Genomic DNA, 17799 nt, shown 5'->3' with positions numbered 1-17799 from the left:
TTTTCTCAGGTCAATTCTCCTATCGCCTCTGTTGCAGGCTAGTATGGTCTCACCGTTGGGATGTAGTAACTTTTGTTATTGTACATTGTTGAATCTATACAACATGCACTGCTGTTCTTGTGACTAAATGTGGACCATATAAATGTGTTAATAGATAAACCATGAAGTAAATAAAATGCCAAGTCAAAGAGGTGTTTTCAAACCTTCTTTTTAGTTCTGTTTTTAACCTTTCCACGTTGCTCAAACAATCCAAGAAAATGAAAGACAGTGTTCCTTGAGATTTGAAGAAGGGTCGAGCCTTCATCTTGATTGAACCCTGAACAGTGTTACCTGGTACATACAGACTTATCCCAAATCAAGTCCAATAAGGAACCCTTCTTGTTTGTCTGGTGTGGAATAAGGCACCTATCTTAATCTATTCCAAGCTTCTCTTGCACACAAACTACCACCAAGACATACTAATCAGCGATCAGAGAGACCTCCTGTGAAACGGTAAATAGAATATTTTGCCTAATGAAAACATTTTCCTGCCTGTACAGCACATTCTGGGGACCCGGCCAGAGCACAGGGCATGGTCAGATGACATGCCCTGCACCCAGAAACCACTGCAAAAGACCAAATTTCCCATCAGCTAACACAATGATTTGTCCCAGTTGTATGCCAAAACACTGCCAGATCTTCTGGAATAAGTCATTGTTTTAATGCCAGTATTTTTACCAGGTTATGTTTAGTTGAGTCTCTTGAATCAGGTGATCCAGTCTTCGGAAGGCGCCAAAGTCCCATTGGGGGTTGCTGTTAAACAAATGCTGCTTCTGGTATACCGGATAATGACTGGAAGAGCGATCTGCAAAAGAAACACGTGGCATTTGCGCCACAGTTAGCAGTGGTTAATCCACTTAAACTATGAATGAGATGTGGCAGTCACACGATGGATGAAATTACCCCCAGAGGTAGGCCAGCAGGCTTTTACAAATGTGCTCCATGCCATACAAATGAGTGGCATAAAGTCAGCCCCAACAGTCATAGTGACCCAGGGCCAAAATAATGGTAGCAAAAACAGTGCAGGCTGTTCAAAGGCAACAACTAACAAGTATCTACACATAGAGGTGCATCCAAAATAGATTAGCCCCAAGAGAAAAATTCTAAAGATTTTCTTGTATCTTCTATATTTTTCTTCCATCAGGTCTCGATTTCACACAAATTAGTACAATCAAAGCCTCAGCCAACATATTTTGTTCAAACATTAAATTTAATCAGGGCTGTAATATAATACATAGAACAAATGTATGAAATATATTTACACTACCAATCTAAATACAAACACTTTAAAAATAGCATTGTGCATACAGACCATGCCGCAACACAACAAACCCAACAACTGTGTTATTTTATTTTTATTTTTTAATGAAGGGGTTTGTGGTAAATAATTTAATTACCGGGACTTAATTTGATACAGAACATAATAAGAATAGCTCAATAAATAAGAGGCAGAATCCGTGGTATTAGAGGTTCAGAATGGGCTTTATTCTAATGGACGATTTCGAAATCGTGGCCTCCAAGTTCCATCACCACGGAGGTTCAGGAAGTGAAGTACATACATTATTGATAATTAATCACTTTTATACAATAGGCATTACAGTGAAGTAAATGTGAGAGGCGTAACAATTGATAGCAAAGATAACATTTTACATGCGTAGCTGAAAATGGGCGTGATTGGGCGTAACAAAGGAACGTCATCAGGCATGATGTCATAATGGGGTGGTTTCATGAAAGAATTTCGCAATGTCAGCAGAAATACTTGGCAGAAATGCGCGCGCAGCAGCATGACGTGTGATTGATGTGCAGCTAGGGGGTGGAGGGGACTTGACATTTAGCTCTACATGTGGCGACAGATGTCTGGAGGGTCAAGTCAACCTAATCCCAAATCATATCTAACATCCTATGTTTAAAGAACTAAGTTATCCAAAAGAGAGGCCTTCTTGGAGTAGAATCTTATTCTATACTGACTATACTGACTGCTAGTGCGTGTACAAGCGTCTAAGTGTCTACACTAGATGCGAGGGCAGGAATCTTCCATAGTAACAGGGCTATGAATTACTTGCATAAAGACAGAGAAACCGGGCCTTTGCTCGGTAGCTGGCAGAATGTTTACTTAAACTACTAGACAGGAATGCATTGGGCAGGGAACGGAGCAGATAATTTTCGAAGGTGAAATACAGTTCTTGGCAGGCAGCAAGCTGATGTCAGGCTTCGTGAGCCGCGCAGGGAATGAGACAAAGTTCATGGTCACAGATGCAGGCTCAGACTGGAGCTTCAGAGACAGAAAGCAAGAAAAGCTTGATGACAGAATCAGGGCCTACTTGCCTGGACTGTAAAATGGCATAAGTGAACCATATAAAGGCGGTGGCCTTTCGTACTTAGGAATGGAATATCCGGCTCATTCATGGCGGATCTAAAAGAGGACATGTTAACGGTGGACGCACATGTATTTGCGTCTTCATAACTGGAACTGGAGGGAACATACATGTACTTGTAACATGCACATAGAACCGTTGGGGTCCAAGATAGGGGACATAACTGACCAGAAAAATCCATATTTCCACATTCCCTCCTTGTCCCCTACTTGCCCGTCAAGAGATATCAATCTTCATCAATCCATTGATCTGTTCATATAGCATCATTTGTTCTTCTTTCTTCTTCCGGGATTTTGAACGAAAATCTTGATGTGGAATACACGATGTGGCACACAGACCACAAATCGCTGGTCCACATTGCAGGCATAAGCAGCAACTGAATAGTATGAGGAGGCCAATACCTAGGAAGGATAGAACTCTCCATCCCCAGGCTGATAACACGCTCCAAAACCAACCGGACCAAGTCCAGGTGCCTGGATTCTGGTGTATCTGGCTTACAATCTTATGAAGGCGGGTTATAGCTTTATATACAGATGGCGAATTTTCTGGTATGAAAATGCAACAGCTTGATCCGATGACCCTACAAGCTCCGCCCCTATCGGCCAGAATGACGTCAAGGACAAGACGATTTTGAAGCACAACAATCCGCATAGCAGACTGCTCTTCTGTTAAATTGCCTAAGGCGGAAATAGTTTCGTTCACTACTGCTTCAAGGGTTCTAGTTAATCTACGTATCAGCTTACTATAGTAACGGTACCTATATAGGGAAAGAGACCTTTATTGAAATCTGTGTATTTTTCCCATGCTGTTTCAGTGTAATCGACTATTGGGAGATCTCTCCTTTCTCTATTGTGTACTAAATGAGTATTTCTGTGATAATCAGGAGGAGCTAGAAAAACAGGTGGCAAAAGGAATCCAATGTAGCAGGTACCATCCCAATCTAGAGGCAAACGTACATATGCCGTCTGACCACATATAAAATAGGAATGGCGGGAAGCTCTGAATGTCGACTTGCCTTGATCACTAAATTCTATTACAGTGGTGCATCTACTATGGCCCATATATATGGAACCATTCTTTCTTACACATAATTCACCTTTTACTGGAAATACTGACATGGCGGGCAAACTTGGAGTGACTTCGGATTCGACATTCAAGATCAAGAGATTAAGCGTAAAATTACCTAATCCATATACTTCATTTTCTAGATCAGTTCCTGTTCTTTTGGGAAGTCCCTCCTTGTTGGGGTGGCAGACTTTAAGTAAAACTAAGTTCAGATTTCCCCACACCCAGTTGTCTTGATAAACTGCAGAATTTGAATCTAAGGAATTAATTAAGCTAAACCATGCTCCACAGGAGCCGTTGTGTGTGAACGGGTATGGAAAAAGAGGTAGAATTCCTTTATAGTTCTGATAGGGAGGGAGTCGGCCACATATCCAACAATTTGTAGCATTGCTAACCTGATGGGAATGATGTAACATACTAATAAAAGTGTTATTGCGCAGCGCAAATCTGTATGACAATTCATGCGGAGGTAATTCACTAAAAGAATGTTCAGCAGTAACATTATAAACATGTCTAGAAATAGGATAATATATGTGCAACAATATACTTGCAATAATTATAAAAAGACTTAAGGAAAACAAAATTAATAACGTCACTGTGCAATGACTACGCAGTGATTTACAATACGCATGTCGTTTCAACATTTTTCGGGTTTTTTCTCTATTCAGATCTAAGGGATACATGTCAGAGACAAATTCAACCGCTTCACCTTGGAGAGGACTTAAACAATCGAATTGCCCGACGGATTAGATCTGAGTTTTAGTTTATAATGTTCGTGACTACTGGTTTCAACCAAAGGAAGTTTTGAGTCAATGGGTGAAGACACGCGAGGTGTAGGTTTTACATCTGATGGTAGTCCATAAAATTTCTTGATATGACTTGAATGTACCCAGCCTTTTCTGCCTTCGATCTTCACGGCTGTCCTTGTGGTGAGCAAGACCAATTGTGGCGACCTCCACCTAGGATCCAGCTGAGTCTTTCGATCAAAGTTCCTCACTAAAACGAGATCCCCCGGAATTACGTCATGGGGTTTCACTTCAGTGTTGTCAGGAAAAGCTGCAGCTACCTGTGAACGACAAGATTGTAGTGCAGACATCAAGGAAGCCAAATAATCTGTCAGCATATTACAGTCAATATCAGTTATTTTACGTGGTATAGGCGTCCCCCACATATTTGGTGGTCTGCCAAAGATCACCTCATACGGAGATAGCCCTGTTCGAGAGTGTGCTACCATTCTCATGTAAAAGAGTGCAACTGGTAATGCTATTACCCAGTCGACACCTTTTTCCCTGCATATTTTGGACAATCTAATTTTCAGGGTCTGATTATGTCTTTCCACGAGACCTGCTGCCTCGGGGTGTCGGACACAGTGGAATTTCCACTGATAGCCTAACAAAAGTGAAACGTGTTTCATGAGTTCGGATGAGAACGGCTGGCCGTTATCTGAGTAGACAGCACGTGGTAAACCGTATCGTGGGAAGAATTCTCGAACTAACTGTTTGGCAGTAGTCGGGGCAGTGTAATCTGAAACCGGGTATGCCTCTGTCCAACGGGAAAGAGCACAGACAACTACGAGAACATATTTGAATCCTCGACATCGTTCCATCTGGATATAATCCATCTGGAGGATTTCAAAAGGGTGATCAGGAGGCTGAAATCCACCCTGCTCTACGGGATGCTTTTTCCTGGGTTGAACTGACAACAGATCATACAGGTACGAACTTTTTGTTTCGCTGCTGCTCGTAAATGCTTGTTGAACCAGATATGTTGAATGCTGTCTAGCATAGCTTTCTCTCCTAGATGCGCTGGACTATGGACAGTGTTAATAATGACTTGGACCATTGAATCAGGAAGGAACCATACAGATTTTTCCTTCGTCATCCATCCTTGATCCGTTTGGATCCCTCCTAATTCAGTCCATTTCCTTATTTCGTCTGGAGTAGCATGTGTCTGTATGTCAATTACATCAAGAGTGGGATCCTTAACCATCATGCAATGTGTTGGTGTCTGGACTATTGTCTTTGTCATGTCGGATGTTTGAGTTTGAGCAGTCTGTTTAGCTGTTCTGTCAGCTAGATCATTGCCTTGAGAAATGATATCAGTAATTTTCGTATGAGCTTTGCATTTCATAATCGATATTGCAATGGGTAGATGTATTGCATCTAATAAGGCATGAATGAGGGGTCCGTGCTGAATGTGGGCACCGTGAGAAGTTAAATAACCTCTCTCTCGCCACAGCACGCCGAAGTCATGTACAACTCCGAATGCATAACGTGAATCAGTGTATATGTTGACTTTTTTATTTGTGGCTTGAATACAGGCTTGTGTCAGAGCGACGAGCTCTGCTGCTTGAGCGGACAAGGTATTTATACACTTGGTTTCAATAATTTCGGTGTCTGTTGTGACTGCATAAGCGGCCACTAACTCTCCTGTACCTGTTCTCATACATGAACCATCTACATACAACGTCAGGTCTGGATCTGACAATGGGACATCTGTCAAGTCTTGTCTGGGTTTCGTCGTTATTGTAATAACATCAATACAATCATGAGCTAGTGGGTCTGTTCCATTTACGGGTAAAAGTGTGGCAGGATTCAATGTGTTACAACGTCTGATTTCTATATGTGGCTGAAACAATGTTAATTCGTAACCTGTAAGTCGCGCTATGGTCAAGTGTTGTGTTTGCGTTCGATTCACAAGAACCTCTACTGCGTGTGGTACTTGTACTGTCAATGGATGTCCTAACACTATGGCATCGCTTTGTCTGATTGCTAAAGCTGTCGCTGCCACTGATTTCAGGCACGCAGGCAAAGCCTGAGCTACGGGATCTAATGTACTAGAAAAATAAGCACACGGTTTGTGTGATCCTGCTTGTTCCTGTGTGAGTACTGACAAGGCAGTACCTTCTCGTTCTGTAACAAAGAGTGTAAAATGTTTTCTGTAACATGGTGTTGCTAAAACAGGTGCTTGGCATAGAGCTTTCTTTAAGCTTTCAAAAGCTAGTGTGTGTTCCTGAGTCCAAGGGAGGACAGTCGATGTGGCTGCCTCCTGTGTTGTTAATTGAATGAGTGGTTTTGCTAGAAACGCATACTGAGGGATCCACTGTCTACAATATGAAGTGAGGCCTATGAAAGCCCGCACCTCCTTTTGCGTCTTGGGTATTGGCATGTTAGCTATTAACTGAATGCGATCTGGTGTAAGCTGCCTTCCCTCCTTGGACAGCGAGTGACCAAGGTAAATAACTCGCTGGACACAGAATTGCAGCTTAGAAGGGGACACCTTGTGCCCCTTTTCGGCTAGAAATTGTAAAACCGTCAGTGATGCCTTTTCACATTCAGGTTCGCTTCGGGCAGTGATCAGCAGATCATCGACATATTGAAGCAGAGCAGTGTTGACTGGCATGTGTATACTGTCAAGTTCTCGTTTCAGTGCTTGGCTATAGATGCTGGGGCTTTCTGTAAATCCTTGAGGTGCGCGTGTGAATTTAAAGCTACGTCCATTTAAACTAAATCCGAACAAGTATTGGCTTTCCGGATCTATTGGTACGCTGAAAAAGGCATTCTTGAGATCAATTACAGTAAAGAATGTTGCTTCGGAATCAATAGCTGTCAGTAATGAAGAGATGTCTGGAACTACGGGGTATTGTGGTACAATACATTTATTTAATTCGCGCAGATCAATAACCAATCGATATACTGGGGGAGCCTTTGGATCAGTTCGTTTAAGAATCGGAATTATCGGCGAATTACATACATTGGAGTCGGTCTCCACAACCACTCCCTGGCCAATAAGCTCGTCAATGATTTGCAGTAAAGCCATTACAGCATCTGGGGGTAACTTGTATTGTCGCATTCGTGGTAGTACCACTCCTGCCTTTAGTGTGACTCGATAGGGTGTAATGTTCATGCAACCAACATCTGTAGGGCCTTGTGCCCATAAATGTGTGGGTAAAGTCTGCAGTCGGGAATCCATATCTCGAGACACATAGTGACCTTTGAAATCACGTAAAAACAATCTTACTCCTTCCGGAGAACAACATATTATAGCTCCTAGAGCTTTCAGTGTTTTTATACCTAACAAGTTTTCTGGACATGATTTAGTAAGCAATAAATCTGTAGTTCTGGTCAAGGGTCCTATCGTAAGTGGAAGAGGCTGTGATACTTCATTAACAATAGGTTTTCCTGAAAAACCAAGGGAAATATTCTGTGAGCCTGAGAGGGGTGCCCCTGGAACTTCACTACGTTTTATAGTTGTTCGACTTGCCCCTGTATCAAGTAAAAATTTTCTATCTTGGCCTAATAATTCACTATGTACATAAGGTCCTTCTTGGTCTACAGGAACCTCGATAAGGGGTAAGTCAACTTCCCTCTCTAGGCTGGTTCATGCATATCGTTGGTAATCAGGATAGTCATACTGTGCGGTCTGGTACAGCTGTCGTGTCGTGGTTTGTGTGGCAGCAGCAGGCAACGCTGGTGCGGCTGGCACAAACTGTATAGACTGTTTTGGAGCTGGCATGGACTGTGCATGCTGCGGTGCTCCTTGTTCATTCTGATCCTGTCTAGGTGGCCGTGGTCTTTCTTTTGTAATACCTGTGGCGATATTACGCTTCAGGACTGGGCAATCGTGTATGTAGTGTCCTGGCTGTTTACAATAGTTGCATGTCCCTTTTACAGGTCCTGCTGAATCACCGGACTGTGTCGTACCCTTTTTATGACCTTCAGCTGGAACTGTCTGGGAGACTAGCATTTTCATTTTCGTGTCTTTCATGCGTCTTTGTTCATGATCTTGTTCCTCTCTAATTCTATTGTGATGATACTGTAACATTTGTAACATTTGTGATGGGGTATTACCTTGCCAGGTACTCTCGAATTTTAATACTCTATTCTTCACTTGGGGCAAAGAATTTTCAACTAATTTTGTCACAAACAGATGTGGGTATGACTCGCTACTTGCTTTTATACCACTATTTATACCAAAACATTTTTCGAATCGGGCATAGAAATCACTAGTATCTTCATCTTGCTTTTGTTTACAGGCTGAGATTGCACCCCAGTCTTCCTTTTTCGTGGTTAATAAACGTGGTAGTACCTGTACTAGTAAACCTGGCAGTGCTTTAGTTTTGTCCCCAAGCCCCGAACCTGGGCCTCGGGCCTTTTCTTCATTTTCTAATGCTGTCCAATCTATCTTTTGGTCTCCTACCTCCCACTCTTTTTCCTTGAGTTTTTCATAAATGCCAGCAGGCATTAATACCTTTAATATTGTCATAATGTCGGGATAGGTATACTTTCCCATGAGTAACATGTCTTTAATTTCTCGGTGGAAACCCGCTGAGTCTTTGTCATGACTGGGTACCACTTTCTTCATTTCTAACAATTCTATTTTCGATATGGGCGTATATACATATACACGTTTAAACTGATTGTCCTCGCCCTTTATTGGGTGTACTTCTCGTAAGGGATTCTGTCTGTCCATGTAATACATCGGTCTTTCCTTGATGGGCAGTGAAACATGTTCTGGACATCCAAAAAGAATGTACTGCTTTCTGGATTCTAGTATTTCCTTAATTAACTTAGTACCTGAACCTTTCCATCTATTCGTGAGTAATTCAGTCAATATATCAGGTAAGGGACCAGGATCTGAATGTTGGCTTTTATATAGTATAAGAAGTTGTTGAATCATATAAATCCCAGCTAAACGCTGTTCATCTGGGGTGAGATTCAAAAATGTGTGTGCTACTGTATCATCATCATACTTTCCGGGACTGTCAACCCAATGAACGGCTGACCTGGCTAATTCTTGTTCATCCATAGAATCGAGAAAATGATAACCCCTTCGTTCTCGCAGTAATTTGTCAGTGGCTTGGAACGAATGCTCGGGGGACCTTATATTTATTATAGGTGTTTGGAAATTCCTGTTATTATCTGGACATATCGGACGTATTGGATCAGTAAAGTATCTAGTATTATTACAAGATCTTCCTCTACCTACATAGGCTATTGTTTCTGACTGTCCTGTGGACAGTCCTGATCCTTCCTCCTCCTCGTTTTGTTCAAACTGGTCTACCGCTAATCTCTCTTCGTGTAGGCGTTCTATTTCTTTACGGATCTTTCGGCACATGGCTATTATACATTTTTGCCTGTCATGTCTCCCTTCTGATATATTCTGGCTCCATCTGGTAAGAGTTTCCATTGTTTCCGGGTCTACCCCCGGTCGGTCTTGATTTCTGATCACACAATTTATGAGGAAACGTAACAGTTCCCCCTGTATCTCCACTTTCTGGTATTCCATAGCTCTGTTAATACTTTCAGAATCTCGCCCTGTTTGGACAAAATGATATATATTATCTAGATGCATAGTCATTCCTGGTAACTTCCCTAAATACACCGCGGCTCGTCTGATACGTAATGATGCCAGGATAATTTCGTCCTCTTTGCCGGGCACAGGGTCATATCTACAATCTACAAGAAGTTCCTTAAGCGTGCGGGAATTTATGAGTTTGGGGGTACGTGGATGTGCTGACTCTTGAAAGGTAAGTTTATTTATTCTGGGTGGCGTAGAAAAAATATTGGTAGCACCTCCAGTAGCCCCGTCTGGAGTATCGGGCGTGAAAGGATTCGTAGAACGAGATACAGCAACTATAGGTGTGGACACAGCTATAGAAGTAGCTGTAGGAACAGATGTGGAAACGGACGTGCTTGCCGGAACTTGTGTCAGTATTTGATGCTGTAAGGATACAGATACAGGATCTTGGCGTTGAACCTCCCCGGCCGACGGTCTGTGTGGGGCGGGGTTAGCATACTCGGGAGCTGCGTCATCTAAATATGAGGAAAGAAAAACATCTTCTGCGGTTCTAGGATGCCCCTTGGGATGTACTTTTATTGGAAATAATGGGGGTGGCAAGTCTTTTGGTATCCCCGCAGTAGCCTTAGGTAATCCCTCGGCCAGAAGGGGATACATACCCTTCATAAGGGCATTTCTTTGTCTGTCTACTTGTTCTGATTTCACTCGTGTACCTTCTTCAATTAATACATTTTCTCGAACTTCATTTGAATTCTCTTTACTCTTCTCTTCCTGTCTACGTGCTTTTTCTGTACGTCTATATGATTCTTTACGCCATAATTCAATGGCGTCTTTCTGTGATTGTCTAGCTTTCTTTTTCCATAATTCTTCCTCTACTTTCACGATGCACTCTGCATCCCAGGTCCCAGCTGCGGGCCACCTCTGACTTTCTGGTAATTCCTTAGTGTAGTCTACCCATAGATCAAGAAATAATATAGCGTCTAGGCCGTGTTTATGATACATGAAGTACCCTGGAGTGTCCCTAGGAGGAATGGGAACGGCTTCTTCGAGTACCCCTTTTCTAGTGGTGATCTGTCTTAGTTTCGAAAAGAGCGGCATATTGAGAACTGGTCTGATACTTGGTCTTGAACAAACTTAATACAATAAAACACAATAATGAACAGTCATTCACACCACAGTATGCAGGACGTATTAATACATTTAACATTTAACATTTAAATGAGCAGCGATGATGATGACGATCTAAAAAAACTTAATCATAAAACATAATTCTCGACATTAACGGAAATTATTCTGAATTTATATACTTGATATACTAGATATACTGCTAAACAGTACAGATACACTGCTAAAACAGTGCAGACCGGATTTGTGTACCCAAACCCGTCTGGACCGGCACAACTTATGTGCACGCCAGAACGCCTCCCCAGTAATGGTACTCACCGGGTAGCTCGGAACGGAAGGCCTCGGAACGGAACTGAACTGAACTGGACCGGACTGGACTGGACTCGACTCGAAAACTTCGGACACGTCAGGACATCGGAAACCTGGTGGGCCTCTGTATACCTCGGATCTTGCTCTCTCAGCTAGGCTCTGGTCGGGATACTTCGCACTTCTCACCGCCTCGTCTGGGTGTTGATCGCAGCCTCAGTCGCCCCCGCTGGACCGGAGGGAGATACAGGAAATCCTGCTGGTACGCGTTGTTGTCCGTCCAGCTGTGGCAGGAGACCGGGCCTGCAACGCACCGCCGGCGCGTGAGATGAGAAAGTGTCCCTGTTCGGGCGCCATTTATGTGGTAAATAATTTAATTACCGGGACTTAATTTGATACAGAACATAATAAGAATAGCTCAATAAATAAGAGGCAGAATCCGTGGTATTAGAGGTTCAGAATGGGCTTTATTCTAATGGACGATTTCGAAATCGTGGCCTCCAAGTTCCATCACCACGGAGGTTCAGGAAGTGAAGTACATACATTATTGATAATTAATCACTTTTATACAATAGGCATTACAGTGAAGTAAATGTGAGAGGCGTAACAATTGATAGCAAAGATAACATTTTACATGCGTAGCTGAAAATGGGCGTGATTGGGCGTAACAAAGGAACGTCATCAGGCATGATGTCATAATGGGGTGGTTTCATGAAAGAATTTCGCAATGTCAGCAGAAATACTTGGCAGAAATGCGCGCGCAGCAGCATGACGTGTGATTGATGTGCAGCTAGGGGGTGGAGGGGACTTGACATTTAGCTCTACATGTGGCGACAGATGTCTGGAGGGTCAAGTCAACCTAATCCCAAATCATATCTAACATCCTATGTTTAAAGAACTAAGTTATCCAAAAGAGAGGCCTTCTTGGAGTAGAATCTTATTCTATACTGACTATACTGACTGCTAGTGCGTGTACAAGCGTCTAAGTGTCTACACTAGATGCGAGGGCAGGAATCTTCCATAGTAACAGGGCTATGAATTACTTGCATAAAGACAGAGAAACCGGGCCTTTGCTCGGTAGCTGGCAGAATGTTTACTTAAACTACTAGACAGGAATGCATTGGGCAGGGAACGGAGCAGATAATTTTCGAAGGTGAAATACAGTTCTTGGCAGGCAGCAAGCTGATGTCAGGCTTCGTGAGCCGCGCAGGGAATGAGACAAAGTTCATGGTCACAGATGCAGGCTCAGACTGGAGCTTCAGAGACAGAAAGCAAGAAAAGCTTGATGACAGAATCAGGGCCTACTTGCCTGGACTGTAAAATGGCATAAGTGAACCATATAAAGGCGGTGGCCTTTCGTACTTAGGAATGGAATATCCGGCTCATTCATGGCGGATCTAAAAGAGGACATGTTAACGGTGGACGCACATGTATTTGCGTCTTCATAACTGGAACTGGAGGGAACATACATGCACATAGAACCGTTGGGGTCCAAGATAGGGGACATAACTGACCAGAAAAATCCATATTTCCACAGGTTAAAAACATTTTCATACAACAAGAGAGTCTTAAAAAAAGACCCATGAGAAAAGCCTACAACATATGATGACCTCATAATCACATAATATACATATATTACAATTTACTAGGATTACATCTCAAACAAAAGAGAGGAAAGAGGAGAATCCTTATATCCCTACACTATTCATCCACTTCGGGTGTGTAGAGTGCCATCGTCACAATCATCATTGCATACTGCTTTACGTTCAAGCAATCTTTTCTTGTCCACCATTCAATACAACAGATGGTATAAAGATTCCAATATGGGAAACATTCATAATCTTATTTTTTACAGTTATATTTTCTCAAGATATATGGCCAATAGATACAAAGACAAATAAGCATATGCATTGAATTATACCTCATTTATAAGGTGTTACCTCATGAGGCTTACCAAATCTAAGGAATATGGATAATAAATTGTGAAATATGGAACTGGAACATGAGAAAATATAACTAGATATGACGTAATTATGAATTTTGATCATAATGGAATCTTTATACTATCAGTTGTATTGACTGGTGGACAAGAATAGATTGCTTCAACATAAAACTGTATGTAATGGTGATTATGAAGATGGTACTCTACACACACCAGAAGTGGTTAAAAGAAGTAGGGATATAAGGGTGCTCCTCTCTTCTCTCTTTTGTTTAAGATGTAATCTTAGTAAATTGAAATATATGTGCTGTATGTGATTATGATAGTACATCGTATGTTATGGGCTTTTCTCTTAGCCCTTGTTTTCAAGACTCTATGATTGTATGAAAATGTTTTTAACAGTGTCCTTTTTTTAAAAAAAAAAACACACAGATGTTGGGTTTGTGGTGTTGGGACATGGCCTGTGTGCACAGTGCTGTTTTTCAACTGTTTTTATTTACGTTGGTAGTTGTAAAAATATTTCATACATTTCTTCCATGTATTATATTACAGCCCTGATGAAGTTTGGCGTTCGAACCAATTTGTGTGAAATCAAGAACTTTTGGAAGAAAAATAAAGAAAATAGAAGAAAATCTTTTGAATTACTCTCTTTGGACTGATTTACTGATGCACCTATATATTTGGAAACTCCCATTGATGTACTTTCCCAGTAGTATTGATTAGCGGTCGGCTTTAAATTAGGTCTGCATCATATCTATTGTTTAAAAACTAAGTGGGAGGTGGAAGCTAAACTACCTGGGTGTATCAAGAGTGTTTGTGGAATAACAAACAAGTTACTTACCTTTAGTAAAGACTTTTCTGGTAGAGATTCTATCTAGCCGCATATTACTTAACTTAGAATAATCCCTAGGTGTCAGACAGGATCCTGAAACCTTTGACGAGCAATACCCCCACGCACCGGTAAGTGGAAGGTCGAAAGCTGCCAACTGTAATTTCTCAATCTCCATGCAAGAAGGCGCAGTGTAGACAGGTTTGGGTGCAGAACCCTGTCCTGTTGCTGCAACAGACAATCCTCCTGAAGGGGCAGACTGATCAGAGGACCTAGATACATGCTGAACAGCTCAGGGTACCAGAATCTCTATGCCCAATCTGGAGCCACAAGGATGACTTGGGACTGGTTGTTACTAATCTTCTTGAGAAACTCCATCATGCAGAAGTGCTAACACTTCATGTTCTCGGCAGTAGCAAACAGATCTAGCCAAGGCTATCCTTACTCCTGAAAGAGACCTTGTACCATTTCCAGAGGGAGACGCCCTTTGTGATCCACTAGGCATCGATGGCTGAGTTTGTCACACCCTGGCGTTCAGAGATACTGCGAGTTGTTGAACCACCAGACATTCCACTCATGTCCAAAGGAAAAGGGCCTCTTGACAAACGGCTCATGACCACATCCCACCTTGTTTGTTGCAGACACCTGTTCCAACTGTCCTTGATGGAAGGCCTTCCATGCCATTTGGAAGGCCTGGAGCTCCAACAGGTGGAGTCTGGATTCTGCTGGAGACCAAAGTCCTATGATCTCCACTCCCCTCAGGCAGCCAACCTAGCCTAGGAGTGACGTGTCCGTCACTACAGTCAGATCTGGCTGGGGTAGGGAAAGGGGTCTGCCACTGACCCAATTGCGGTTCATCTTCCACCACTGCAGATCCTTTGCAGTTCCTTCTGAGATTTGGATCATGTCAGAGAGATTCCCCTGATGCTGTGCCATCTGGAACTTCAGATCCCACTGCAGAGCCCGCATATGCCAATGGGCATGCATCACAATCAGGATGCTGGAGGCCATAAGGCTCACCAACTGCAGGATAGAGGCTGAAACATTGGCATCAGAGCCTGAATTCCCTGCTCAAGAGGATAGGGTCGCAACCACACTGTGTCCAAAACAGCTTTGATGAAAAAGAACAACTGAGAAGGAGTCAGATGTGACTTCGGCACTTTGATAGTGAACCCTATGGAGTGCGGGAGGTCTGCCATAGTTTGAAGTTGGGAGACGATTGCCTGGGGTGAGCTCGCCTTCAAGAGTCAGATGACTGACACCCCTCATCTCGGCAGATGAGCTGCAGTCACCCCCAAGGGACACTGATAAGACAAAGGGGAGTATGGCAAACTGAAAGTGCTTGTTGCCCACTGTGAAAAACAGGTAATGCCTGTGGGCAAGCAGGACGGGAATATGGAAGTAGGTGTCTACCCAGTCTAGTGGGTCCAGGGCAGACAGGACTTGAGTAAGTGTGAGCATTTTGGATTTCTATTTTTTCAGGAAATCTTTTTTTAGAAGGCTAAGGTCTAAGACAGGACGAAGGCCACCATCCTTCTTGGGCACCAGGAAGTAGCAGGAGTACCAACCATGTCCTACTTCTGACACTGGCACCTTCTCTATGGTTCCCATGACCAAGAGGGCTGCCACTTGCTGTAGGCGTAAGGAAATAGCTGCAGCTGCTGGTGGGGGTGGACTGGGCTGACCTCTGGCTACCTGACGCACTTGGTCTGTGGGTACAGTGTACTCGGCCACGAAAAGGATGGAAAGTGTGCTCGCTGTAGTGGCTGGATGAGTAGAGACGAGGCTGAAAGTCTCTTCTGTGGCCACGAAAGGAGAGAAAGGCGGGCTCGGGTTGATGAGTGGTTATGGAAAGTCCCAAGGGCCTGACCATAGCGCCGCTGCTCTTGAAGTGATGAGTCCACCTTGTCTCTAAACAGACTGGAGCCATGAAAGGGTATGTCCATGATTGAGGCCTGGACATCTCCTGAAAAGCCAGGTAGTCTCAACCTGGTGTGTCATCTATGGGCCACTTACTATGAAATCGTTCCGCCCAGGGAGTCGGTCATATCCAAACTTAGCTGAGTCTCTCTCATAAGCAAAGGCTTGACAGAGTATGGCTCGGGCCTTCTCCGAGACCATAGGCAGCACCTGCATAACAGAGTCCCAGATCATTTGGGAGTATCGCCCCAAAAGGCATGCAGTGTTCACCAAAAGCAGCACTACGGCTGGCTCAAGAGGACATACTCTACCCAAAGGTATCCAGCCTCTTGGATTCCCTGTCCAGTCGGGTGGTATGGAATGTTCAAGGATTTACTCTGGAGGTGAAGGCTTGGACCACCAAGCTCTCCAGGTTGGGGTATTGGGTAAGGAAATTAAGGTCCCCTGGGGTGGGGCGATGGCAGCGGGCAATTGTCCAATGCACAGGAGTAGCTGTGCAGGGCTTTTACCAGTGACCAAGTAGGACGTCTGTGAGGGCTTCATTAAGGGGATACATGGTTAGGATAGGGTGACTCCTGGTCGAAGCACCTTCTACATTCATCTTGACAGCCACTCGGGGCAACTGAAGATCCGGGACCTCAGCTGCCCTCCTCACCACCATTGCGAATGAGGCATCCTCCTCCATTGCCACGGTAGGGCGAGAGACCAAGCCAGTGTCTAGGGAGGTGTCCAGTTCGCTGGTATCTGCCAGATCCTCATATCAAGTGCCCCCAGGGTCTTCTAAGGGTTGGAATTCATAAAGGTCCATAGGCTCCTCCCATTCATCACACAATCAGACCCATAACAATAAGGCACTGGCTCCGATCTGGGGGGGAGTTAGATATGACGATGGGGATGGAGCCACTGCAGACCATCGATGGTGCCGGGGGCACAGGCACTGGGAAGGTCGAGGGTGCTTGACCAATGCCACTCTGGATCTGTCAATGGTTCCCTGAGGCCTGAATGGCGCTGAGGGCAAACCCACCAGCAGAAGATCGGTAGGGGCCTTGAGGCCTGAGGGTACTACAGAGGGATCAGGCTGTCCAAAAATGAGGTGCATGGTCTCATAAAATTCTTTAACCTGGGCGGGTGTAGCTCAGGCTTCCGGAAACTCAGGGAGGTGCGGAGATTGCCCAGGCACAGGTTCCACCACAGAGCTAGGCCTAGAGTGCCAACAGCCCTTCATGTTGTCCAAAGTCTCATGCGGTGAAGTCAAGACCTTTTCAGCTTCTTTTCTTCTTGTAGGACTTACCGGACTTCCCCTACAACTTTGAATGCAACAACTACTTTTGGGAGAGGCTCCAGAAAAAATCTTAGGACCTTCCTTGTGACTAAGACCTGGAGCGTCATGGAGTCGACCTGCATCAGGCAATGAGGAGCTTGAGGGACCGCACCCTTGGCATCTTAGGATGCATGGCCCAGCAGTCCTCGCACGTCTTGGAGTTGTGGTCACGCTCTAGACCCAGAGGCAAATCAAGTGCGGATCCATCACTGACATCTGCCGATGATGTATTATGCATTGTCTTTGCAGGTATTCTGCTTTGTATTTGGCATGTGGCATTCCTGAAGAAGGCATTCCGCTGAAACACTTGTATATGATATCCCAACATAAGCCACACGAAGATGCATCAGTACCATCCAGTGGTTTAATACATTTCAAGAGTGATTGTAGTTTCTCATTTCATATAGCATCTTCTGTATAATATTCAACAGTAAAAGGCTTTAATAATTGCTCTTGCACTTTGACTTTCATGTGTGTGGTTCAAGAATGAATGATGATGCGAAAGGTGTATATATGAATTTGGAAATGTTATGGTAGCCTAAGTCTTTGCACACTGAGTATATTTTCCCTGCCTCAGGTA

At 43.7% G+C, this 17799-nt stretch overlaps 1 protein-coding gene across 1 annotated transcript in view; it reads right to left on the bottom strand.

Annotated features, from left to right (window-relative positions):
- The window catches only part of LOC146856812 (uncharacterized), a 1211343-nt gene that overhangs the window by 501934 nt on the left and 691610 nt on the right, over positions 1 to 17799 (bottom strand). The window contains exon 19 of the mRNA XM_085646995.1: positions 718 to 844. Coding sequence (XP_085503121.1) covers positions 718 to 844 — 127 coding nt within the window. The remainder of the gene's footprint in view (positions 1 to 717; positions 845 to 17799) is intronic.

This window comes from Triturus cristatus, chromosome 3_2, assembly GCF_964204655.1.
Source record: "Triturus cristatus chromosome 3_2, aTriCri1.1, whole genome shotgun sequence".
NCBI classification, from domain to species: Eukaryota; Metazoa; Chordata; class Amphibia; order Caudata; family Salamandridae; genus Triturus; species Triturus cristatus.
The sequence above is the reverse complement of the archived record's forward strand: the minus strand, read 5'-3'. Positions and strand labels throughout refer to the sequence as shown.